Raw genomic sequence first — 27,645 nt, 5'->3', positions numbered from 1 at the left:
ATGTGTAGATGGCTGGAGACATTTTCCAACAATTGGACCTATCCCATAATGGATAGGGCTGCCTGGACAGGTAGCAAACTCCCAGTTTCAGTTCATAGGATGATAGTTTTAGAGTGGAAAAGATGCTATGAGGTCATCTAGTCAATCTTCATTCTATAGATGGTAAAACTGAGATCCAGAGAACTCAAATGACCTGCCCAAGGTAGAAAACTAGCTAAGAGGAAGAGTGAAAGCAGGAATTCAGGATCTATGACTCCAAATATAGCATGCTTCCTACATCCTCATATCATGCCCCCAAGAAACCTGCCAGTCACCAAGATTAGGTAACTTGTCAAGTGTATCTTAGAAAATTCTTGGGGCGAGGGGCAGCTAGGTGGCACAGTGGATAGAGCACTGGCCCTGGAGTCAGGAGTACCTGAGTTCAAATCCGACCTCAGACACTTAACACTGTGTGACCTTGGGCAAGTCACTTAACCCCAATTGCCTCACTTTAAAAAAAAAAATTCTTATCCAGGTATGGGTCCCTTCCTAGTCTTCGGATAGCCTGTGATTGACATGAAGGTTATTGTCAGTACTCCAGGTTGGCTGGGGACTTAAGTGTGTAAATGGGAGTAATGGGGGAAAAAAGCTGAAAAGGCTGGGGAGAACCAGATGGTGAAGAACCTTGTGACAGTATTTTATCCTAAAGGCAATAGGAGGGGCAGCTAGGTGGCACAGTGGATAGAGCACCAGCCCTGGAGTCAGGAATACCTGAGTTCAAATCCGGCCTCAGACACTTAACACTTACTAGCTGTGTGACCCTGGGCAAGTCACTTAACCCCAACTGCCTCACTAAAAAAAAAATTTAAAAATAAAGGCAATAGGAGACCATCAAAAGTTTTAAACAAGAGATAATCAGACCTAAGCTGTAGGGAGATTTTATACCTATGGAAAGAACCAGGGTAGAAAGGGAAGAGTTAAGAAACTTTCAGTAAGGCTGTTTGAGTGAAAGAAGGGAAGAATTCCTCAGAGACACTGTAATAGAAACAAGAGGATTTGCAACTGATTAGACCTGGGAGGTTAAAGGAACCAACAGTGATTTTTAAGCCTGAGTGATTGAATAGGATGATAGCCATCAATAGCAATGCAGACCGGGCAGAGAACTACAGAAGGAGAAGGTAAGTCTCATTTTAGGCATGAGTTGGACCTGTCAGCAAGACAGACTGGCAGAGATGTCCACCAGGCAGCTAGGGATATCAGGTCTAAGGAAGAGTGCTAGGATTGGATATGATGGATCTTGGGAGTTATCTGAAGAGATCATCAAAGCCAATTAAATTATAAAGAGTGGACTGAGAAGAGGGCCAAGGACAGCCTCACGGGGACATCTAGTTAGGGGTCAGAAAAGCAACAGCAAAATCAGATTCATGTTGATCCAAATTAAATGAAATTAGTTTGAACTAGAGAAGATGAATCCTTTGATCAACCCAGAGGGTAGATTTAAATTACCTTTTCCCTCCAATTCATCAAATTAGCTATTCTACAAATCACCTGTTTGTCACATAACAGGGTATTCCCATAAATTTGGCCTAGATTAGAATTTTAAACTGCTCACTTCTAGGTGCTTGCAAGAGGTCTATTGTGGATAGCTTTCTACTTTACCTGAGAGAATCAAGAACTCTATCCCTCACCTTTGGAGGATGAGCCAACCACCACCACCCTGTCCCATGGGGGTTGATCCCAGTTTTTATGCCCCACCCCCCTCTAGTCCTCCATGCGGCCCAATCTGGAGCCTATGATCCACCTTAACCCCAATCAATGAAAGAGAAGCTGGTGCACAACATCAAGTCAAGTGTACATTTTAAAAATTGTTTAATGGAACATAAACTCCTTTAGAAAAACATTCAGCCAGGTGATAACACCCATAGAAAAAACACCAATCTCGTGTTTATCTTTTTTTAATTTGGCATTTGTTATTTGCATTTATATTAAAGCAAAGTGCATCTTTCTTTATTTTTCTTGTTTATACACATTGCACAATACATAAATAATGATGCTTATAAAACGTCTTTGTATTTACAAGTAATAATATATTTATATATAACATAAAATACATTTTTTCTTTAATAAATCTCAGTTTTTTTCAGGAGTCCTTTCTCTCTCACCAAGCACTACTACAATGCTAAAGTTCCAATGAGAATGCTTCTCTTGTTCATTTAAACCTTTGTAGTTAGAAAAATAGCTTATGTTAAGGTCTAAACATGCTCATTGAGCTAAGAACAGTGTAAAAGTATCATACAAGTGTATGAGTTGTAGAAGAAATGAAAACACAGTATTCTGGGACACAAGTGGTACCTTGATAACCGGCTTTGGGTTAAGATGGACCATTGAGGGAGTAGTGGAAAGGGAGGGGGGGTGGTATAGCAGGGAGATTTCCCTTCCATTCCTTCCCACTCAAGGAACTCCTCTTTCCCTCTCCTCCCAAACTCACAGTGGTGGTTTTAGGGAGGAGAGACGTTGAGTCCAATTTTTCCTGTGGTAGGAATTGTGGGCCTGGGAAGAAAGTGGGCACTTTATAAGCAATACTTCAGGGAAGTCGAAACTCACAGAAAAACCAAGATGTCCAAAAAGAGGGGGAAAAGGGGAAGCTAGGTGGCGCAGTGGATAGAGCACCGACCCTGGAATCAGGAGTACCTGAGTTCAAATCCGGCCTCAGACACTTAACACTTACTAGCTGTGTGACCCTGGGCAAGTCACTTAACCCCAATTGCCTCACTAAAAAAAAAAAAAAAAAAGAGGGGGGAAAAAAGAAAAAAAAAACAAGTATGGCAGCAGTGAGGGTGGCAAAAGGTTGGGACGACCGGGGTGAAAGTACTTTCCAAGAGACCTTTGTGTGCGTGGGCCCTTGGCCTTCTATTCCAAGCCAATTACCAAAGGGGAAGAAGTACCTGGGGAGGGGCCAGGTCAAGGGGACTCTCTCACAGAGGTTGCCTTACTATATGGGAATACCTAACCAATAGATAGAACCCAACAGGGCACTAACATTCTGACCCCTCAAGCATTTACAAAGGGCTAACAAGCTATGCACTGTTGTGGCTTCTTACTGAAGCTCCTCCTTAAGAGAAATACCCTCCCCATCTGTATCACAAAGTGTCTCCCCTTGCATAACCGTCCCCCTCTTGCCCATACAGATCGGACATGTGAAATGGTGATTTGGGACAGGGAAAGTGACCCCCCCTTCTCTTCTGACTCATTGGTCATTTATACCTTTTGTTTGGTGTTGTTGGTTTTTATTCCCCTTTTAAATTCTCAACTTAGCAGGTAGCCCTCCCTAGCCTATTTCCCTCCCCCCCCAAAAACAAATAATTCTTTCCATAAGCTATTTCTCGAGAACAAAACAAACAGAAAACCATAAACAACAATTAAAAACTAAAACAACCAAAGAGTTTACATGAAAAGCAAGCACTCAGAAGGAAAATATTAGCAGCAAAGTAGTTTTAAACGTCATCTAGTCCCCTCCGGTTCCTGTTGCGTTATCGGTTGTTGAATATGACCTCCAACCAGCACGGGCAGCTGCTGATGAACTGCCTTGTGTAACACTGGCCCCAGCCTTTCACGAAGCTGATCTGCACGGTGAAGCCCGTCCACGGCTGCTGCATGAACTCATGGTCGTTGGGCCGTTGCAAACTGTACGCTTTCTCATAGTCAAAAGCCTTGATGGAAAAACCCGGGAACACCTTGTGCACCAACAACGTCCTGGAGTCGGGGTTGTCCAGTGTGGCCGACTTGATAAAGATGGGGTAACTACTACGGTTATACACCCATACGCCGTCTACTTCTCTAGTCAACTGGATGCCGCAGCCAATTTTGCTACGGACTTTCTGTACCAGCTGACTCTTGTTGTCCGAATTGAGCTGTCCGAGGCAAAAGCCATTCCCCTGAGGTAGATCATAGAAGATATCCAAGGAGGGCTCCTGGACAGAGTAGAGCCGACCCACTCTTGTTTTCTCCTCCCAATATGCTACCACGCACCAGTGTGACTGATCCCCAGGCTCCTGATGAAGTTGGGAATCTAGAGAAGAGGGGAAAAAAATCAGAACTGTCAGAAGTGTTTAGCTTTGGTCCTTCTTAAATCAAAAGAACAAACATTTAACTTTGACTTTATATCCCTCAAAGGCCCCGCCCAGTATAATCTTGAAGCCAACAGTTTCTCCAAATCATCCTTGACTGAGCATTTTGCCTTGGCATCTTTTTCATGATTCAACTCAATTTACTTGGATTCAATAAGCAATTATTGAATTATGAACTGTCTGCTCCCACTGACTTTCTTGTATGTACTTTTTTTGGGAGGGAGGGACAGGGCATCTCCCCTATTAGAATGTGAGCTCCTTAAGGGGCTAGGAGCAATGTTTTTGCCTTTCTTTACATCTCCATCAGTAAGCACAGTGTTACCCAGAATGACAGACACTGTGGATACAAAAGAAACAATTCAAAAGTAGACTTCAGGGGGCAGCTAGGTGGCGAAGTGGGTAAAGCACCAGCTCTGGATTCAGGAGTACCTAAGTTCAAATCCAGCCTCAGACACTTAACACTTACTAACTGTGTGACCCTGGACAAGTCACTTAACCCCCATTGCCCTGCAAAACCAAAACAAAACAAAAAAAGTAGACTTCAGATCCCTGGGGAAGAGAGCTAGAGACAAACACATCCCCAGTAGAGACCTCCAGATATGTGGAAACCAAGTCCCCTCAGCTGATCTCCAGACTCTCAGTACTGATGAGCAAAATACAACCCAGCCTTTGAATGTCCTTGCCCTTAAACATAGGGGCATCCCTTCAGCCCACCCATCCACTTAGGCCCAGGACAGGCATGCAACCTTGAGTACATTCTCATTCCTTCAAGATAGGATAGAGAAATATCTGGCCTAAACCTAAATGTAAGCCAACAGATTTTCCAGCAGCCTAATCATATAACTACATGACCCATGAGACCAAAAGTATAGTTCACAGTCAGCCGCAAGTGACTTTTTGTTTTAATCTAACTGAATCTCAGAGGCATAGATAGGGCTGCAGAGGTCATCTCATCCATTTTGCAAATAAGGAAACTGAGATGAGGTATAGAGAAGCTAAGCAATTTGCCCAAGGTCACATGGGTAGGAAGTAGAAGAGCCAGGATATTATAGTTCATATCTAGTCCAATCTCCTCCTCACCTTACTAATAAGGGAACTAAAGCTCAGAGACAGGAAATGCCCTATTCCAAAAATCACACACAGTTGATGTCAGATGCGAGACTAGGACCCAGATCTCCTAAGTCAATTCAGTGGTCAGTGTACTGCAGGATCCCTGCCCTGGCTTCACAAAGGAGTGTGCATTAGGCAGAAGACTAATCAGGTGAGGGTATGAGGCTGCTCAGTACAAATCCAGCCCCCTTGGTAGAGAAACAAATTAAGAAATACATCCTATGCTAAGTGGAAACCAGTAGTTGTTCACAAAAGACAGCACTAGGGGCAGCTAGGTGGTGCAGTAGATAGAGCACTGGCCCTGGAGTCCAACCTGAGTTCAAATCCAGCCTCAGACATTTAACACTTACTAGCTGCGTGACCCTGGGCAAGTCACTTAACCCCAAATGCCTCACCAAAACAAAAAACAAAAAAAAACGGCACTAAAACGAGCCTGGAAAATGGTTTGTTTTTAATTTAAATCTGGACTAATTGAGACTGGGAGGCCTGGCCCCCATCTCAGGAAGAAAGAATCTGCGATGGAAACTGGCCTTCAAGTCCTACAAATTCTCCTATGTAGGGAGGATGATAGGGAAGGTATGGAGGAACAGCATTTCAACATTACAGTGTGATGGGTTTGCTCTCCCTCCATGCCTTGCTCCCTTCCTCCACCTCCTCGAAGTCCCGCCCCATGGCCTGACATGAACAAAGTTTCCTGGACCTCTTTAAGAAAGCTACCAGTCGGGAGTGTTTTTGGTGTTTGGGGTGCATGTTTCTTTAAATAGATGTTTGTGCACATTAAAAAGGGGGAATCGTCCGGGGTGGCTACAGCTGTAATTTACCTCTCCTCCTCATGCCTGGAGCTGGAGTAATAAATGTAAGGTTCAGACAGAGAACTATAAATCTGCCTGAGCTGCAGGAATAGCTGTGGTTTGTGGCGGCAGGGTGGGGACCGGAAGTTTTGTATTTGTTAACAAAAATTGGGAAAGGGAGGGAAGAGAAGGGTTGGGGGGGGGGTTAGGTTGTTCCTCTAACCCTCCCTCCTCCCTACAGCCTTTTCAAGCAAGTGGGGGGAGAGATTAACTGATCATCAGCCAGACCAGACAGGGGGAAAGGAAAGAAGGGAGTGGGTTCCGGTGCCCCCCCCCAAAAGGACTGTTGCCGGCAGGGTGAGGAGCAGAGTGTAGTTCAGCCCAGTCACCTCCTTCCAACTTTTACAGACATGTTAAGACCTGGGAACTATTCAGGTCTATAAACTTTAAGGAAAAAAAAAAAGGCAGCTGCATTTAGCCTTGGATTTCAGTCCCTCATGAATAAGTTGGTAAGCTAGCTTATACCCTACCCCACTAGGCCTCAAAAGTAAACTGTGGCGTGTCCATCTGTCTGTCTGTCTCTTTCATGTCAACCTCCCCACCCCCACAAAGGGACAAGCACAATATTCGAGTTCACAGGACAGTAACTCATTCCTGAAGAGCATCCATTGGCTGCCAGATAGGATAATGAACATCAACCATCACTGAATTCTCAGAAGTTCACTTGTGTGGTAGATAATAATATTAACAATGATAAATGAAAATATTGCTAGCTCGTGCATTCATATGCTAGTTTTCCCTTGGAAGCCCTGGTTGGGATGGGCTGGGATGCCTTCTGAAATGACAGAACTTAACCTTAGAAAGCCAACTCTGACTGGGACCTAGGACCTATCTACAGGAGTTCTGGGGAAGAAGCAGATGAAATGTGAGAGAGAATAAGACAGGGGTGAAAATGATGGAATCCTAAATCTTGGGCCTAGAAATTGAAAGAGTGTACAGGAGAGAATACACAGTCAGCAGAGAGGAAAAAATAGTTTTCCCCTTTTGGAGGGAGAATTCTGCCTCCTTTTAGGTTGTTCGCCTTGAAACCTCCCCTTTTCAGAGCCCCACAATACTTTGTTTCATACACTTCTGTCCCACTGAAACCTGGCACCAAATAAACAGCAGGGAAGTAAAAAGCCTAAGGAGGGAGAAGGGGGAAAGGCAAGGAAGGTGGAAGGGGCAGGCTGAGGGGAGAGCCGGGGATCAAATTACCTCCAACCTAGTCCTTCAAAACCACCTCAAGGGAAGTTTAGGGAGTTTGGGGGTGGGAAGGAAAGATGTGTCTGTGAAACGACAGCCCAGTGCACCAAAAGGGAAAACCAGCTTCCATTTTTAAAAGGGCAAGGGGGCCCACAACTACATTCCCCCAACAGCCTGTCGGGTACCTTTTAGCTAAAGTTCTTTGGGGCCTATTACACTCTCTGCCTCCCACTTGGAGTGTATGTATGTGAGTGAGTAAGAGACAGAGACAGAGAACTCTTGCAATCTTAGACTGAATTTTCTTTGTAGACGAGCCAGTCCACCCTGCAATTTTCAGCCAGACATACCCCAGGAAAGGGAAGTTTCCCGATTATGTTAATAGCCTAGCCCAAATAAACTGCAGAGTGCGGGTTATCTGTCTGTGTGTTTAAGTATAAAGGCCTTTAAAGCCAAGTCTCTCATGCAAAAAAATGGGGAGTGGGGTTATGTGTGCCATGTGCTTCCTTCTCACCTGTTCCCTATTAAAGCAGGATCTGAGTAAAGAAGAGTCTCTTCTCTGACCTCTCCCCACCCCCAGGACAATCCAAATTAAGCCAGTGTGACTTGCCTATCCTTCACTGCCCTACTATACCCCTACTTTCCAGAGTCAGGCCCAAATGTGCTTCTCTGTGAAGCACTTTAGCAATTCTGAAATTCATTCCTTATTTGTATCAGCATTGACATTTCTCCCACAATTTACAACTTTGGAGAAACCCAATCCAGATCCTATGAAGCCAGTTCCCTGTGGCATTTTCCACAATTTGCCTGATTCTCAGTCATGCTTGATAGTTGAATTAGCAAAGGAACAGTCCTGAAAAGCAGGATCCCAGACAAGGTGTAAGTAAAATGCTTGGCACTGTCTTTAGAGAGACCCAGTGCTCCTGCAGCAGCCCCCAAAATAAGGATTTGTTTGTCTATCATCACAAGATGTACCCTGGGCATCCAATAAGCCATCCCTGGAGAAGGCAGCACCAGGTTGGAAACCGGGAAGCCAACTACTTCACTCCTATTCAACAATCTACCTTATTACTGTTTTTAGGTACCTGATCAATCTGATTATTTCTTTCAACTCAGGCCTCCCTCCCAGAATAGAGGTGTTGTTGAACTGTAGTTGTTTTAAAACTAGGAAAGAAAAACCCTGTTGTAAAAAAAAGCAATCAGATGCCTGCTAACAATTTTTCATTTTACTATGGTTTAGGGAATTTTTTGGAACACCACCAGGAAAATGCTGAATCTGACTGAAATTCCTTTAAGGTGTTTTTCCTCCCCTCCCCCCTCCTCCTTAAAACATAAAATCCCCCTTTACAAGGAAAGGAAGAAGGGAGGAAGGGGGGAAGGCTATTTTACCTGTGTTTGCACTAGCATTAGTAACAACCACTTAACAAGTAGCAAGTCGCTTGCTACCACTTACAAAGAGTTATTTAATTGCCCTGGTCATGAATGAACAGATCTTTATAGAAGACCAAAAGTTCATGAATGAATCTCACTTGGGGGCTGTTCAATGACATGGGGTGACCAGACCTCAAGGCCACATTTTAGGCAAGGGAGGAATTTTTCCTTTTCATTTGATGGTGCAAGGAGGGGAAAAGGGGGAGTAAGCCAGCAAAGGAGCCCCTCCCATCACCACACTTCCACCAGAGATGGAAGCTGGCATGTTGGGCAGGGAGATACTCAAAGTGTCCAGGCAGGGTTCTCTCTCCTGCCAAAGCATGGGCTAAGGGAAGGGGTAGTGGGGGTTCACAGGACTGTATCAGTTCTCGAGCCCCACTCTCAAGGGCAGTAGATGCTGCCTGCCAACAGACATGAGGTTCTTAACCCTTTAAATATCACTGTCCCCATTGTCACTCTGGTGAAGCAGGTGGACTCTTTCTCAGAATGATTTTAAAATGCAGAAAAAATAAAATACATAAGATTAAAAAGGAAACCAATTATATTAACATATACATTTTGCATAATAACTTATATAATACAAGGGCTCTGTATATTTTTCTTTATGTGGTAGGAGGTGGGATGATAAATAAAAACAGATGCTTAAAATTTTAAATTTGTGTGTGTGTGTGTGTGTGTGTGTTTTAATGTCGCCTGCAATCTATCCGTGGAATCTTCAGGTGTCTGTCTGTGGACCCCAGGTTAAGAACTTCTGCTTTGAGAGGTAAACTGTGTGAAATCAGGGGAGGGGAAGAGGACAAGATTATACCAGAGACAGGTTGGAAGAGAAAGAATGATAAATGGGAAGAAAATGTGAGGATGAGGAGACTACCAAATTGCTTATGAGACAATATATGTAAAACTTCTGAAAAGTTCAAGTTAATTAAGTCAGCAATCCCTCCTTATTATAATATAATGATCACCACCATATTTCTTTATTGCCCCTAAAAGGTGCAGAAGGTTAAGGAGGAAACATTTGATAAACAAGAATAACTATAAGTGGGCAGCTAGGTGGCGCAGTGGATAAAGCACCAGCCCTGGATTCAGGAGGACCTTAGTTCAAATCCGGCCTCAGACACTTGACACTAGCCGTGTGACCCTGGGCAAGTCACTTAACCCCCATTGCCCCGCCAAAAAAAAAAAAAAAAAAGAATAACTATAAGAAGGGGCAGCTAGGTGGCCCTGGATTCAGGAGGACCTGAATTCAAATGCAGCCTCAGACACCTGACACTTACTAGCTGTGTGCCCCATGGCAAATCACTTAACCTTCACTGCCCCCCCCCACAAAAATGGAATAACTATAAGAATCAGACTAGACCCCTAAGCCTTCACCCCAATTTAGCAATTAATGTATAAAAGCATGGGGAAAAAAATTTGAAGGCAGTAGTTGATGGCCAAACATAGAAACTCTGGGATTTCCAAATCATACATACACAGGAATCAACTTAAGTCCACTGATTATTCTGTGTCCTTACTTTAATACCCACACCAAATGCAACAAATTAAACCTCAAAGATTAGTATTTCCAGGGGGCAGCTAGGTGGTGTAGTAGATAAAGCACCGGCCCTGGATTCAGGAGGACCTGAGTTCAAATATGACCTCAGACACCAGTCATTAGCTATGTGACCCTGGGGGCAAGTCACTTAACCCACATTGCCCCATTCCCATCCCCCCCAAAAAGATGAGTATTTCCTCTTCCTTCAAAAAAGTTATCTAATACAAGTCTAGGAATGAGCTGTTCTGTTTCATCCAAAAAAAAATTCTCTACATCCAACCAGCCAGCCAGCCATCCAATTAAAACCATTTAGAAAAAAAAAACATTTAGAATGTTTTACTTTAAAATATTACTCAAAAGCACTATGGGATTAAGTGTGGTGGGAAATAGAAAAATTAATGCAACAAGCCTCCTTCCAGTCAGGTAGGAGAATGGATACAGATTTCATTATACCAAGGAGTAAGGTGAGAGAGGGGCAGCTAGGTGTCAAAGTGGATAAAGCACTGACCCTGGATTTAAGAGGACCTGAGTTCAAATCTAACCTCAGATACTTGACACTGTGTGACCCTGGACAAGTCACTTAACCCTCATTGCCCCATCAAAAAAAAAAAAAAAAGAAGAAGAAGCATATTGGAATAGAATGAACACAGGATTTGGATTCGGAGGATCTGGGTTTAAATTCTAGTTCTGAGATGTGACTTCTCCTCTCAGTTTACACATCTATATAATGATCATTTGGACAAGGTGAAATGCAAGGACCTATTATCCTGTATTTAAATTGCCAACTTCCAAAGAGTAATAATGACAATTCCTGTTTTCATAGCACTTTAAAGGCTTGCAAAATGCATTTTTTTTCTCCTCATAATAATCCTTTAAGATAGATGTCGGGGGCAGCTAGGTGGCGCAGTGGATAGAGCCCCGGCCCTGGAGTCAGGAGTACCTGAGTTCAAATACGGCCTCAGACACTTAACACTTACTAGCTGTGTGACCCTGGGCAAGTCACTTAACTCCAATTGCCTCACTAAAAAAAAAAAAAAGATAGATGTCAATATTCCATGATGGAGAAATTGAATGAGGCCCTGAAATTAAATGACTTATCAAGTCATCCAATTAGTAACTATCAAAACTAGGATTTGAATACAGGTCCTGGGTTCTTTGCATTAAGCCCCATTACCATAAAATAAAAATGCCAAAATTAGCTCCAATGTAACATCAACAATTATCACTGTACTTCAGTATTATGTGAGGGGAAAACCCAGGCAGGGTTGAATTGTGTATGAGTCTAGGGAAAGCCCCTTGGGGGGAGCGGGAAGAGGAGGATTGTGAGATTTATTTTCTTATAGGGAATCCTAGAAGAGACAGGCAGAATCTGAGGGCCAAAGCAGGTTAAGTTTATAAGAATGTCAGTTCAACCCAAGTAAGCATAATTTTTGGAATCAAAGAAGGAAATGACCCTCCACTGTCTACTGCCAAAACATATCTCCCCTTTCCACACTGCAAAAAGCAACTATAACAAACAAAATAAAGCTACGTGGGGTCTGTCCTAGGGCTAGACTGAAATCAGATCAATCTTCACACACTCTGTAGTTGTCAATAATTACTGGTACTTGAAAATGATGACCCTCAGGTGTCTCCAGATTCTATGATGTTGTACTTATCAAGGCTGGAAAGTGGATTCCTGTTTTAGAAACTTCCAAGAAAATGAGTTGGAAAAATGTTTACTCCTGTGCCTCTCTGTATACCCCCAGAATATCTAGCACAGTTATAGACAGTACTTAATATTTGAGGCCTTTAAAGTTGACCGTCCAATGCAATAATCCAACCTTGGACTAGCCTTCATTTACTCATTTTCTTTGCCAAGAACAGGGTCAGTAGAAATGCTTCTGACCTTTCCTCCTAGGCCCTTGTTAACTTTGCAGGAAGGCACTAGCTCAGGACAGGTAATAGAGGTTAATTAATTTGGCCAAGGTGCAGCTAGGTGGCAGGGTGGATAGAGCACCGGCCTTGGAGTCAGGAGGACCTGAGTTCAAATCCGGCCTCAGACACTTAATACTAGCTGTGTGACCCTGGGCAAGTCACTTAACCCCAACTGCCTCACAAAACAAACAAACAAACAAAAACTACAAATTAATATAATTTGGCCAAGACCTGATACTATAATAATAGCTTGTGATGGAAGTCACTTTCCATCTCTGGAATTCAAGTTTTCTGGTCTATAAAATAAAGGAATTTGTCTAGATGATCTCTAAGACCTCCCCCCCCCTTCCTACATTAACATTATAGGATTCTAATTTGTGCTAGATTTGTAATAAAGAATGCTGATTTCATTTATTTTACTACCTTGGCAAAGGAGAGGGGAGGAAAGGAAGGTTAATTAACTAGCTATTTTTTTTTAATTGGTATTAGAGCTAATAGAGTCCTGGCCAATTATTTACCAAAGAAAAGTTATGGGGTGAGGGGTGAGGGTGGGGAGGAGGGAAGAGGGAGGAAGGGCTGGAAATGGATAACCAATCCAGAATAAGTCAGACATGTGGCTTTACTGTGCCTTAACTTAAAAAAAAAACCTGTTACAAACATGTTTCTCTTCCTTGTCATTCATCATTCCAAGATAGGGTGCTAAGAGGAATTCCTTTCTCCCAAGTCATTCCCCTATCCCCCTCAACACTGCTGTCCTTCAGATCATCCTTTCCATTTGCCAATCTTTCACCCCCAAACTTTCATAAGCAGAGCCCAAGTAGCTAGCGATGAAACCTATGATCCTGCCAGCAAGATTAATTCACAAATATGACATTACAGCCAAAAAGTGATGAGTAATCAATTACAAGGGCTAACAATTATGGCCATGTTCTCCTCCAGGGCTAATGTCCTGTAACCAACCAAACCTTTACCGCCCCCCCCCCAAAACCCAATACAAAACAGTACTTTATAGTCAAAGAATACAATTTGGAGGGGAAAGGGGGGGGGGGGCTGCAAATCAAAACCGCCTGTCTGTCTCCAGTGGTTGGGCTGACTCCTGCTTCCTCTGTCCCAGCATTCAGCCCTCATCAGCCATGCAAATTATAGAGTGTACTGGCTGCTGTCTGAAGGCCGAATTCTGACTTAGCTCAGAGAAAGCCTTAAAGGAAGGGTGGAGACTCCCAAGTCAGCCAAATCCATTCATAATATTTACAGTAAATGGGCCTCTTTGGCTGTTGTTTTGTATGCATCCAGTTTAATTATTTTTTGAAGTCTGAATTTCAAGAATCTTCTCAGTCCTACCAAGGCCTTGCCTACCCCCCTCTCCCTCAACCTTCCTACCTGCCTCGCCCCCGCCCCCACCCCCCAACTAGAGAAACATCTCAGACCTCTTCAGAGAGAAGGCTCCACCTTTACACACACCCTCCTCACTCCCTACTCTGGATGTGCACTGCATTTATTTATCTGGCTTTCTGAAGTGGATATAGTCTTGGCTCCCTAGCTCTTCCTCTCCTCCCAAGAAAATAACAACCCCACACAGTAGAGACAAGCTCATGGAAAGCCAATGTCTTCTTGATTCTCTCTTCCAAGCCAGACATTCTCCTTCTCCTCCCTCCCCCCCCCCACTCACCCAGTGTCTTTTTAGTTCCCATTTCACTGTAAGAACTACTTTTTACTTCCCACTTCACTGTCTCTGCTAAAGGGATTACTAAATTCTCTAACTCTTTTAAAAGTCTATTTTCAAATGCACTTCCAAACAAACAAACAAAAAACCAACCCTTTATACTAAGTATTTCTCTTCTTTTTTGAAAAAAACTGACAACTTACAGGTATGCTGGCTACATACTAAGCCTTGTAAAAATTCTCAATAAAAACTGATGCATAATAGGCCAGTATTCCAAGCAGACAGAAGTCCAAGTGCACAGGACAATTTTTTCCTACATACCTAAATGCTTTCCATGTAGCTGTTCTTTCGCTGTGGGCCTTTTTAATAAAGCCCTGCACTGCACTGCACTGCACTGCACTGCCCTACAGTTCTCTGAAAGTTATTACAAGTCCAAAAAATAGACAGTGCCCTTCCCCCACTCCCATCCCCTACACTCCGAAAAGAGTACAGCTCCAATTCAATACTATTTTTTCTAGAGGATAGGGAAACCATTCGAAGACGTGGAAAAATACAGTGAGAAACAAAAGTCCTTTTCATCTCTCCCCTCCCCCGACTCCCCTTGTTCCCTAACAATTATGAAAACTGTTTGGATGGGATGGCATTTTGAACATTTACTGCATTCCAGCCAATAAATTCCATTCCTGAATCTGATGGAAAAGGCCGCCCCCCCTCCTCCTTTCCTTCCCTGCCTCCCTCCTTTCTTCCCTCCCTCCCTCCCTCTCTGTGCTCCCTCCGCCCTCTGCTCACTCCCTGCTTTCATTCCTTCTGTCTTTCTTTACAACCTAATACCCTGTCGACTGGAGGCTAGGGCTATACTTACAGGGAAAAACAACAGCACGCCAGACTGGAGACAGTATGCAGACTGAGAAAGTTAATCATTACTTCTGTCTGCCTTCATAATCTAATCACTTCTATTCCTAAACCCAAGCTGTCCAGCCAGTCCGGCCCTCCCACCCCTCCACCCCCAAAAGCACCCATGACCTCCTAGAACCAAACCAGACTCCCTCTACCCACTCCCCCTCCCCCAGCCCAAAATGCTCATGACCCAAAATGAATGACAAATGAACTAACATCAGGGTTGGGGGCTAAGGTCACCCCCCCCACAGGCCACCAAAGTCCACCTGCCCTGGTCCCTACTCCCATGTCCCAATATCTGGGGGGGTGGGGGGTGGGGGGAAGAGAAGAATGGGGCAAATTGTATACACTTGGATTTTCTTACTTCAGCAGAAGCACCATTCCCCTTTCCCCTTTCTACCATGAAGCCACTATTTGCTCTGTGTCAGTTGTTTCTCTTCTATCATAGATAAGACACACTGTCACTTACCACTTACTTCAGTGTGCCCTCAAACCCATCTCAAATTCAGTTCAGTCCAAGATTAACTTTTGTCTGGGATTCCAAATCTATTCATGTACAATAACTTCGGAAATCAAGTCACGTATGCTAGTAGATGCTCTCTGATGTCGTGCAGGGCTTTCCCCAGAAGGCTCTATTGCTTCTGCTTAATAACCCCAACTCCTAATGAACTTTGGACAAAATTTAAGGTCAGTTCAAGACATACTCTGAAACTCACTAAATAGCTGAGCAGTCTTTTTCCCCACTGTATACAGATTCAGAGAGCTAGTCCTGGAACCAAGTTTTACAAATGAGTAAACTGAGGCCCACAAGGGAGAGAAATGACTGTTAAGGGTCACACACATGGTGTTCCACTGGTTTGTGCCCCCACCCCAAACCCCCCAAATCAGATGTAACTGAGCAGTTTCTGAACAAGAAAGTAGAACTCCCATTTCTTTCTTTTTTTTTCGGGGCAATGGAGGTTAAGTGACTTGCCCAGGGTCACACAGCCAGCAAGTGTCAAGTGTCTGAGGCCAGACTTGAACTCAGGTACTCCTGAATCCAGGGCCGGTGCTCTATCCACTGCGCCACCTAACCGCCCCCAGAACTCCCATTTCTACCATGGGTCAAAGCTCTCTGGGCTCTTTAGTTAACAGATCATGGCCTGCTTAGAGGCTCTAGCTGCAATGCTTTGCCCAAAACTGCCCCTTTCGGCAAAATCCAAGACTGGCAAGGCGGCCTTATACATCTGTCACAACTGCAACAAAAAGATTCCTCCAAAGTATGGCTCTCTGACTTCCCATGATTTTCCTTTGTAGAAAGAAGACCCCCCAAGTTACTCACAGAATATTATGGTGACTTTGACTTTCACCTCCCTGGTGATGCTGAATAAATAGCACATAAACCAAGCAGCATATGAGCAGTTATTGGTGGTATTTATGGGGGATGGAGGGGGGGCCTTTACTTTTAAAAATATTCTTGACCAACCCCCCATTTCAAAGAGTTCTTCTGGGTGATTTTACTAATCTAAGGATGCAAGGGGAAGGGAGCAGGGGAGAGCTAGGAGCTAGGTTCAATCACTGGAAGGTGTTAGGTTATTTTGTTTTTAGCTCTTATATGTACACAAAGTGCCCCTAACCTTTATCAGCAAAGTGTAAAAAGTCAGGATTAAACAATGCAAAACAATGATGTGATTTGAAGGTGGGGGCCTGGGTTCGAATATCTACTCCAAACCACCTGTATTATCTTCCTGAGTCTGTTTTCTCATTTGTAAAATGAGAGGGTTTGAGCAGACGACCTCTACGGTCCCTTCCAACTCTAAATCTATCTATGATCCTAACCACGAAGCCACCAGGAACCCACAGGCCCCGATGTCTGAGTTGCCCTGAGAAAGAAATTCTCAGCTAGGAAACCACACAGAAATGGGTTGGAATCCTCCCCCTAACTCCAATTTCCCTAGTGTCTTTGCCTCCTTCTCAAGCCTGCACTTATCAAGGCATTAAATAACATTGTTCCAGATGTTGATCAATATCTGACTGTGCCCCATGATCGTGACTGGGCTGTACATTTAGTAGGGTGGGGCTTAATTCATCAGAGTTCCTCAGATGTACACAAAAACTCACTAATCAGCATTGGGGACCAGTTCTTTTAAAAAATAATTGAACCAGGGCAGCTAGGTGGCGCAGTGGATAGAGCACCAGCCCTGGAGTCAGGAGTACCTGAGTTCAAATCCAGCCTCAGACACTTAACACTTACTGGCTGTGTGACCCTGGGCAAGTCACTTAACCCCAATTGCCTCACTAAAAAAAAAACTTAAAAAAAAAATTGTACCTATCTGCGGTCACCTGATAAACGACTGAGTGAGAAGAAATGAAAGAATCAAGAGGCAGAAACTACCAGTAGACCTTTACCTACTCATCCTTTACTTGGCCTTAGAAACTAAATATCAGTAAGCTCGGTTAAAGAACCCGGATCTTAGGGTTACCAGGAGCACCACCAATTGATTAAGACCTGTCTGCAGGGGGGCCCCAACATTTCCCTCCAGCATGTGCCCTTTCTTGCCCTAAAATCCTATGTGCCCTCCCAGATTTATTCCTTTCAGCTCAAGGTTAGGGAAGCTGAACTAGTATCATTCTTGTGACCCTCCTCCAAATGCTGCTCGAAAGCACACCCTGAGCCTTAATGGCAAAAAATGCCATTTGTCCAACTGTCCCTTTTTTTACTGCCAGCCTCCCTACTTCCTTGCTTGCGACCACCCAATACCAGCTTTCAGACCAAGCCATGTTACAGGCCAAAGCTGACCAAGAAGCTGGCCCTAGAGGTCTGTTTTTCCCCACATTCATTCTCACAGCCTCGAATGATGACCTCTAAGATCTCCTCAGAATCCAAGTGTCATGTTTCATTATGACTCTCAACTCCATCAGGGTACAAGAACAGTGAGGGGCACTATACTAACTTCTGCCATCCACTTAGGAACTAGAGCAGGAAGGGACCTCGGGACTGATCTAGTCCAACCCTCTTATTTAACAAAGAAAGAAATCGAGAGAAAGGAGACAGGAAGTAACAGGAGCCAGGATTTGAACCCACATTCCATGTTCTTTTCACCATACCATAGAATCTAGACAAACAGATCCCCCTAGCTCTAGTCCTCATGCTAGAGGCAGCTAGGTGGCAGAGCGGACTCACTAGCTATGTGACCCTGGACAAGTCACTCAATCTCTCCCAACCACTGTTTCCCCATATGTAAAATAAGGTTAATAAGAGCACTTTCAGGGCAGCTAAGTGGTGCAGTGGATAGAGCACCAGCCCTGGAGTCAGGAGGACCTGAGTTCAAATCCAGCCTCAGACACTTTACACACTTACTAGCTGTGTGACCGTGGGCAAGTCACTTGATCCCAATTGCCTTACAAAAAAATAAAAATAAAAATAAGAGCACCTCCATCACAGGATTGTTATGAGAATCATACAAGAGATGCAATGCAAACACTTTGCAAACTTTAAAGCCCTAATAGAAATATGAGCTATTATTATAGAAAGCAAAGGCTTGTATCTGATTAAGGCTACTTCCCAGCCAGCCAGCCAAGTACCAGTCTCACAACTACCCCAGTGCTGCTCTCGCCATGTGATAAAGAGTTTAACGGAAGTGGGAATGGCAGACGCAAAGGTGTTTCCAAGTTCTACTTTGTCATCTCTCTACAGTGCAACTTGCCCATCTTCTATTGATTGGCTCACCCTTAACAGATGTTCAACAATGCTTAAGGCTCTCCCCGGGCTGGATAAATGAAAAACCAAGGACAGGGGATCCCAAAGCTGACCATAACTTTAGTGCATGAAAATAAGAAGCAGAGATGCCACCAGCAAGAAGACTTACAGAAACTAAGCCTCTACATCTAAGTAGAAACAACTAGGTTCTCACACCCAGTAATGTGTAAATTCTTCCTCACTGCAGCACTCAGCCAATGGTGAGGATTCAGTTAATTGCAAATAGACAATTTCTACTGGACACCACCGCCATGCCACTCAGAATCGCTGCCCAAACCCTTGGAGGGCCTGGTCATTCACTCCCCCAAGAGACCAAGCTAGAACACAACATTGCCAAGGGAACTAATTCTGAAACCCTCAAGTTTCTTTTTCAGTTGTACTCCAAGCTCTCTCCTCGGTGCCCTGGAAAGAGTCTCAGGGAACATCAAGGAACTACTAGAAGAAACAGATGAAGTTAGCAGAAAAGCAATGGTTTAAAAAAATAATAACAAATGCAAAAATGCAAAAACAATGAGGACCCAAGAACTGAAGGCAACTTGGAGGTGAAAAGGGCAAGGGCAGGAGTGCAAACTCTTACCTTCCACCTCCCCCTCCCCCCAATCATTTCTGCAAGTTAAAACCAAGATAATGACACTGGGTGGGGGACCAATTTTGAGGGCTGAGCAGCCAAACCAAAATTAGCTCCCAGCCAAGAGCTGGCTTGGCCTCACCATCCGGGGAAGGAAGCTGGAAAAGTCATGAAAGATTCTTTAGTAAACTAAGAAATAAGGCTGCAGGAACGTTTCAACTGAAGGTGACCCTTCTAGGAAAATATTTTTTAAAATAATAAAAATAACATAAAGTCCTCAAACAGCCTCTTTCTTAAAGAAAATGACCTGAAAGTTCTCGTGGGAGTGAAGGGGAGGGGGAGAGGGAAACAGAAAGCCTTGCTTTCTCTCTGAGACTACCTTTCTCGAATAGCTGCCTTTTTTTTTTAAGGTCTTTTCTCATAAAAGGAATGATGCAATTTCCTGTCTTGTCCCAATGTTTCCTGTTAACTTACAAGGTGAAAGTTATCACCCTATATTAAACCACTGTCCTAAATGCAATAGAAAGTCCCTTTCCCCACCTATGTGCCCAGCACAGACCACCCCCCCCATAACTCCTCCCCGCACCCTACCCCCAATGAGGTCTGGGACCATTTGTCAGATTTCTAACAAGGGGGTGGTTAAAAACACCTATTCCTGTTTATACCAGACAACTATGCAGCAGGGGGAAAAAAAAAAACAAAAAACAAAATCCTTTACTACTTAACTACTAATCACTGTCCCAGGAATGTTCTGCTACTGGTTCACATACTCCCAATGGGAAAACAGAATAGGTTAGAAGTGGGAGAAAAATAACCCAAGATTTAGGTGGAAATGAAGTGGCCAAAAAGACTTTTTAAAAAACTTATTTGGTGTGTTAACAACTAAATCGAGAGCTGTGCCTCAGTTGTTAATAATATCTTCAAGCTGAAAATAAGGTAGAAAGGAAGCTGCTCTGTGACAGTAGGCAGGGAGCCAGACTACTGTGTTGGTCATTCGATCCAGAAAGAAAGGAGAAAGGGAGAGATGGTCAGTCCTGCCAGTGATGACCTTCTAGCAGCCTGTTACATTACTATTATTCACCCAGCTGACACAGGTCACAAAGTAAGCTCAGGACCTGAGCTTCCTTCATCTTCTGAAGCCCATTAGCCCCCAAGAGAAGTTAGCATTGACCCCTGGGTCCTTGCTCTGTCCAAAAAGAAAGAGGAGTTGATATCACCCAATTTGGGAGTCACCCTGACTCTGGAACTTTTGAAGATAACCCTTCTATTAACCTTAGTTAATGGTCAATGGAGGCCCATCGTCATTGAAGCATGGGCTGGGACAGCAATGACCTTAAAAACCAGACTGAACAGAGCTGGGGGGGGGGGGGGGGAGGATACATAGAGAACAGAATAAAATCTCTGGTGAACTTCCCCTGGCAAAAAAAGTTAGGTTAGAAAAATAAATCCAAGAGAACTTTCCTACTTCTAATGTCTGCTAAGCATATATCCGAAATCCCCTAAGAACACACAACCATCCTGCGCCTGCACTGAGAAGCCACTCTAAGGAAAATCCAACAAAGAAATCATTTTATGCCTTCCTCACCTCTCCCCTCCCCCCAAAAGGCAGGTTAATGAATCTCCTTAGAAAGACTATTGCTGTTCATGTTGTTTCCACCGAGGTTAAATGATCATACTTGGTGATTTTTAAAAGAATTATTCCAGCACAGAAACACTACCATTTAAAACCCCACCCATTTCAGCATTTCCATTTTCCTTCTTCCCCCCTTCCCCAACTGTGCTGGTGAATTCTGGGATTCTGGCTGTTTTCAGAGACTGCTCTTTAAGAAGCCCACCCTGACTCCCAAAGAACTCTGCCAAGAAAAAGGCCTGTGAGGAGGAGAAGGAGGAGTTAGAATGAAGTGTCAGAGGCCAAAAGCTACAGAGAAACCTGGCTCCGGCCCAGTATCTCCCCCACTTCACTGGCCTGGCTACATTCTGCCTCAGTCAGATGATGTGTGAGGAGAACTGGGATGCCTCTAGTCTGGCCTGACAGCTGGCTTTGCTCTAGACTCTTCAGATGCTGTCATATGCCTGTTAACCCCTGAAAGCCCTACTCTTCTGAAGGCACAACGAGGGGATAGTCTAACAAGCAAGCCCATGCTAGGAGAAAGGGCCAAATACAACCTGTGCTTCAGTAGGTTAACAAAGAGAAGACCAAACAGTGTCACTTCTTGCCTGAGTTTCTTTATCTGCTCAAAAGAGGCGCCTGGACTAGTGAATCTCTAAATTCATGATCAGAACCCCCAAATGCACTCAGCCCAGCTACTCTAAACCCAAAGGTCTGTCTGTATACAATTTATCCTCAGTGAAATCACAACCCACTGGTTGGTGTTGTCCTTAACCCTCCCCACAAAAAAGTACAATGATAGAGTATCTCAGTTGACTAGTACAACTCCATGCTAAATTATATTTTCACATACAGTTTAAAACTTTCCTGGGATTAGACTGGATAGGATGGAAGAAAGCAGAGACTTGAGATAAAAACATCATTTTCAAACAATTCTCCTCACTGAGCATTTCTGTTTAAGCCAAGTTCCTAGGGTTAATAATGGAGACATGAGGGGGCAGCTAGATGGCACAGTGGATAGAGCACCGGCCCTGGAGCCAGGAGTACCTGAGTTCAAATCCGGCCTCAGACACTTAACACTTACTAGCTGTGTGACCCTAGGCAAGTCACTTAACCCCAACTGCCTCACTAAAAAAAAAAATAATAATAATGGAGACATGAGAGAGCACTTTCCTTATAAACCATTTCTAGCTCTCTCCATGTGTATTTTCATATACATACATACATACATACATATGTAAACACATACACATGTGTACATATACATACACGTATACATAGAGAGACACATAAATACATGAAAATTTCTTTAAAGTGCTTCTTCTGAGTTGACAGAAACTCATAAGGCTCAAATGCATAGCGATACATTTTGGGCATGTATACTATTAATGAAATGCCAGTCAAATTTTGGAACTTTTGTTCCAAAAGATAAATTGAGGGGAAATGTGTTCCATTGAAGAAGTCAGAACATTGCCTAGAATGTGATGAAACCTGATTCCAGAAGAAATCAACACAACCCACTAATGATACCACCTGTCAATAATTAAAATTCGAGGAGACCTCTGTGTCTACCCCTTTTATATGCTCCTTAAAAATTCACCAGGAACTTTTCATTGAGGGAACATAGAGCTAGATAGGGTCTTTACAAATTTAACAGTAAGGGGGGAGCTAGGTGGCACAGCGGATAAAGCACCAGCTCTGGATTCAGGAGGACCTGAGTTCAAATCTGGCCTCAGACACTTGACACTCGCTGTATGACCCCGGACAAGTCACTTACCCTCATTGCCCCTGCCAACACAAATAAATAAATAAATGACTGGGTGAATGAATAAATAAATAAATTTGTCGGTGAAGTAATGCCCAAGTAAAAACAAAGATTGCTGATCATCGTCCAGCTTCACATCTTGGAGATTTGAATAGAGGCCGTACCAGCTCCCAAATATTCTCTAAGTTGAATTATGGAATATACCTAGAATTCTACAAGTAAGAGACTCCCACTTAACCATCCTCTTCCCCTCCCCTCATCAAAAGACAGTAAATAATTCATTGCTTGTATTTACATATCACTTTAAGGGGTCACAAAAATGCTTTCTTCCTAACATCCCTATGGAGACAGGCTACCCTAATGTTAGCCAGGGAATTTAAGTTCCTTCTGACACAGGTGAATGAAGACAAGTCTATTTTGAACACATTGTTCCTTAATTAAACACTGATACAAGTGAGGGCTCCCAGAGAAAAGTCTTTTCATTCCCTGACCACTGAATTTAATGAAGCAGCTTCCTGTGGACTGCAAGGCCCTGCCTCATAAGATGAGGCTTCTATAGCTGAGCCAAACTCCTACCTTTCCCAATGAATAAGGAGAATGTTCTCTGGAGTTTCCTGACTGAAAGATGACCCATCCTCACTGAGAGACTTGACACCAACCTACACAGGTTAGCTCACATTGCTATAGCAAATTTCAGGACTAAAATCCCACCCCTTCCAATAATAATAACAATCCTTTTAAAATTTAGGAATCTTGGAAGAGAAACTGACCCTTAGAACAATCTACTTGTCCCATTCTCAGAGGAAGGAGAACCCAGACTAGTCTAATGAATCTTTTTGGTGGGTGGCAAGTGTCATGTATTTGCATCCCTTTGTATAGCCCTGCATAAACTAAGCAATCTTTCCATCTAAGAGATCTTCCAAAAATGATGACCAACTTTCTAGAATGGATTAATGCATTTAAAAAAAAAAAAAGGTGCACTTTCCCCCACTACTAGTAAGTTGTGCTCTTCCCTTTTTAGAAAATAATGGGTTTGCTGATGACTGTAATTTGGGAAATGAAATTTAAAAAACAACTCAAGGTGAGAGAAAAGGAGGATTTTCTTTTGAGGAATCTCAAGCTAACTCATTTTTTTTTTTAATTTTTTGGGGCAGCTAGGTGGCGCAGTGGATAGAGCACCAGCCCTGGAGTCAGGAGTACCTGAGTTCAAATCCGGCCTCAGACACTTAACACTTACTAGCTCTGTGACCCTGGGCAAGTCACTTAACCCCAATTGCCTCACCAAGAAAAAAAAATTAATTTTTTTTTTTTTTAGTGAGGCAGTTGGGGTTAAGTGACTTGTCCAGCTAACTCATTTTCTAAGAGAACGGTGATGAGGGCTGAACTGAGTGAGGGTCCACGTGTAGGAAGGACCTCAGCAATAAATGCAATGGTTCTTTCAAGTTATCAGAATTATCTGAAATACAATGGCCCTTCCCCTTTGAGCATCACCTTTTTTTTGCTTGTTTTTCTGTGGGGCAATGAGGATTAAGTGACTTGCCCAGGGTCACACAGCTAGTATCAAGTGTCTGAGGCCAGATTTGAACTCAGGCCCTCCTGACTCCAGAACCAGTGCTCTAATCTACTGCGCCACCTAGCTGCCCCCGAGCATCACCTTTTTAAAAGGGTCCCATCCCCACGAATGAAATGGCAAGAACACTGACTGGCAGGTCAACATGGGCATGGGGCTGTTGCTTTGTGAAGACCTCCCAAAGGCATTTCGTTTTCACATTCAGCTCTCCGTGCACACACACACCCCCTACACCCCCCTTCTTCTCCTTCTTCCCTTGCCAAAAGAATCAAGGCCCTGGCTCCGGCCTCCCCGACCTTCTTCCCACCCTGAACTGAGCCCCATTCATTAAGCCTGCTCACGCCTAGGCCAGGAAGGAAAACAGAGCACAAGGCATGTGAAAGAGACAGTCAGATTGGTTATTTCAAGGGTTGAGGGAGGTGGAGAAGAACACTTACAGACAACTTTTTACTGCCCTCCCCTCCCTACAAAGCAGTCAACTTCTCCATTAAAACAACCCTTTCCACCCCCACCCTGCATCCTTAAGATCCTAGGAGACATTATAACCAGGCTACTTTCCTCATCATCTGCAGAGAAGACACACCCTGCCCGGTTGGAATGGAAAGACAAACTTCTTAAAAGGAGGAGAGGTTTGGGGTTTTTCTATTTGAAAGCACTCAAAACCCTGGAGATGGGCCATTCAAACAATCTTTTTGATGAGTTCTGACTACTACAGTTTGTGAAGCTGAGTGAGCTTTCCTCACCGCCCCCCCTCTTTTTAACCCAATAAGACCCATCTAGAAAGCATCTCTACTATCACCAAGGGTAATTTTCCTCCCCTCAAAGCTGAGAAGTTACACTTGCAGTAGTCCTGACAATGCACCTAATTAATGCTCTATCTCCCTAAGCAGAGAAGAAAAGGTGAGTCTGAGCTGGAACTTTGAAGCCTTGGGAATTAGTCAATCAAAACCTAAAATTCAAAACAAGTCCTCTTTCATGTGGAAGCCCTCAGCTTTTGCTTTAAAATTCCCCAAGCCCCTGGCCCATCCCCCTTCTGAAACCCACAACTCTTGGTATCAGCTCCTCATTAAACTAAATGGCTGCAATTACCTTCTCTGAGAAGGGAAAAAAGTGGTTAATGATTGTTTAAAAAAAAAAAGTATCTTTGGGGGTTGGAGAAACCCTTTGGGAACAAAAAGAGCACCAAACCCCCAGAGACCTGGGATTGCCATGGGGGGGGGGGAGAGATGGAAAATATTTGCTGCCATTTTAAAGATTAAGCAACCCTAGAGAGCCCCCTTATTAAGAAGGCACTCAACCAGCCAGTTGTGTCATTTCCTGTAGCCAGGGGCCCCCTCCTCCCCCTACCCCCACCCTTTCCTTCAGCAGACTAGACAGACAAGATGTTATCAATAACACAAACCTCTCCAAGAGCCCCCTTTCAAAAGCTACTACTTACTTCCTTTGCTTATTTCATGTGGTCCTAGGAAACAGGGCCTCCTCCCTGCATATCTCAAGATTTAAAAAACAAAATTATCTAACAACATCCTTACTATGCTTCCTTTCTTCTTCTTTTTTTTTTTTTGTCCTGGTTCTTTCTCCCTCGTTGGCTTTCTTTTTGTCTCTGGGTTCCCTCTCCAGCCTTAAAAAGCATTAAAGATCCACAAGTTGGATTTTTCTTCCTTCTCTCAATCCCTAGATGATATCCTCCGATCCCCTTCTCCCCCTTTCCCCGCTTTTTAAACTTCAGTTCTCATTAGGGCATTTGAGTAAACAATACACTCCCCTCTCAAATCAGGCAGGATATATATTACAGGGAAATAAAAACAAACAAAGATCTCCTGAAAGACAGCCACACCAACAGCAATTCCTGAAAAGGGGACTTTGGGAGAGAATGACCCACTGAGGGTAGGAAGTACTTGTTGGAAGGGAGCATAAGTAGACACCCTCATCCCCCCATCTTGCCCCAGGGCAATAAATGGAAGATACTGAGTAATAAATCCTGGTCAGAAAGGGGGGAGGGGGGGGCCGCCCTTCAGGTTTTTAACTTTCCACACTTGGATCTTGGGCAGCCAAGATTCCCTTAAGGAGGAGAAAGGGCTCTTAGAATAGAAAGGCCTGGCAATGTTGGTTCTTGCTGTTCAACAGCTTGGCATTTGCATTAGCTAGCTCTTAGGACAAGCAGCTAATGACCTATTATTGTCCTCTTCATTTAATCTTATTTTTTAAAAGAATCTCAGAGACACAGAGATATCCCTCAAAGTCACCTGTAAAAAAAGCTAATGTGCATACACATACTTATACAAATACACACGTGTATATGTGTAAATATACATATATGTATATACACTCACATATAGACTGGCCACTGGCACTCATTCACTTGGGGACAGGCAGCACACAGCAGCTATTTCCATTCCAGTAACTCTCAGGAGGGCACTAATCCAACATCCCCCCCCATTACTCTACTGGGTTAAACACTCAAAATTCCAGAGCATCCGACAAAATATTCAAAGGGACAGGCAGCCTCTCTAGCCCACTTTCCAAGAATACTGGGCAACTCCCTTGCCCAGCCATCTTTTCTGAACCTTTATTTCAGAATTTTCTCCCCTTAACTCCTTTCACTCAAGCACAGCAATGGGGGTGGCCTACAGAAAACCATTTTGCCCTTACCAGATCTCTAAAGTACCACAGCAACAATCACTGACCCTCAATATTAGTGGGGTAGGAAACACCTATGGCAGGAAGGGGGAGGGTGTACAAATCTAATAGCTGGCTTCCAAACAAACCAACACTTAAAGGGAATCTCTGGGAGAACCCCAACCTGGAACCTCAGGAGAGGTCAATGACCTTCATCATTGCTCTAGAGATGGCATAAAGTCCTACCAGGTATCCATCCATCCAATTAACACACTTAAACATAAAATAACCACAAGTCAAAGTAGGAACCAAAAGGCCATCCGTCCCATTTGTCTATTTTTTTCCAAGTCTGTCAGGAAATAGCTGAGTAAATACGGTAACAGGTCTTACCTGAAAGCCCCCCAGGGGCCAGATAATTAGTTCCCCCTGTTTCAGTGGAGGAAGGCACAGCATCTGGACACTCTGGTGCATCAAGAATGGTAGGAGGAGAGTTGTGAAAGGAAAAAAGAGAGAAATTATTGGGTTTTTTTTTTTAGAATACTCTCAAACAGTGTTAAAGAGAGACCATACATTCCAAACTGTTTACTCCAGGAAATGATGCTTATCACTAATTGTCTGCTCCAGGATTGTTGTACATCATGAGACGGACCACATTAGTTTGTCACCCTTGTCTGGGCTCCATGCTACCCAGTTAATCATTAGTCAAGTCATGCAAAATTACAGACTAGCTGGAATCTCTTTTATTACAACTTCTCCATTGAAGAAATCGGGGTTGGCCATCTTCCCTTTTGGGACCAAGGTCAAAGGCAGTTTATAGACTGCTTCCCCCTACTCAAACTCTGAGTAGGGTGTATACTGGTACTCCAACCATTTCCAAACTATGTCTAAATATTATCTCTTCCAAGGGAAAATGCTAGCCTAAATGTACAGAGTTGGTCACTACTCTTGTGCCCAAAATTATTCACAGAACTCAAAAGCTGCTAAGGTTGGAGGTTCTTGCTGTTTAATTCATCTTCCTACCTATCTGGAGCCTCAGTCTACAATATCTACTGAATGGGCTATAAGCCATTCAAGCTTTACATAACAA

At 43.6% G+C, this 27,645-nt stretch overlaps 1 protein-coding gene across 2 annotated transcripts in view; it reads right to left on the bottom strand.

Annotated features, from left to right (window-relative positions):
• Window positions 1-1,831: 1,831 nt before the first annotated feature.
• Window positions 1,832-27,645, bottom strand: part of SMAD7 (SMAD family member 7) — a 36,957-nt gene continuing 11,143 nt past the window's right edge. Inside the window, exons 3-4 of one of the 2 annotated variants that reach the window (XM_043976977.1) lie at window positions 26,949-27,020; window positions 1,832-4,048 (exon numbers count right to left, since the gene is read on the bottom strand). In XM_043976977.1, the coding sequence (XP_043832912.1) occupies window positions 3,510-4,048; window positions 26,949-27,020 (611 nt within the window). In that variant the 3' untranslated portion in view covers window positions 1,832-3,509. The remainder of the gene's footprint in view (window positions 4,049-26,948; window positions 27,021-27,645) is intronic. The other variant, XM_043976978.1, reaches the window with a different exon arrangement.

Source organism: Dromiciops gliroides, chromosome 1, assembly GCF_019393635.1.
Source record: "Dromiciops gliroides isolate mDroGli1 chromosome 1, mDroGli1.pri, whole genome shotgun sequence".
Lineage (NCBI taxonomy): Eukaryota > Metazoa > Chordata > Mammalia > Microbiotheria > Microbiotheriidae > Dromiciops > Dromiciops gliroides.
Note: the sequence above shows the minus strand (reverse complement) of the source record. Positions and strands in the feature narration are given on the sequence as shown.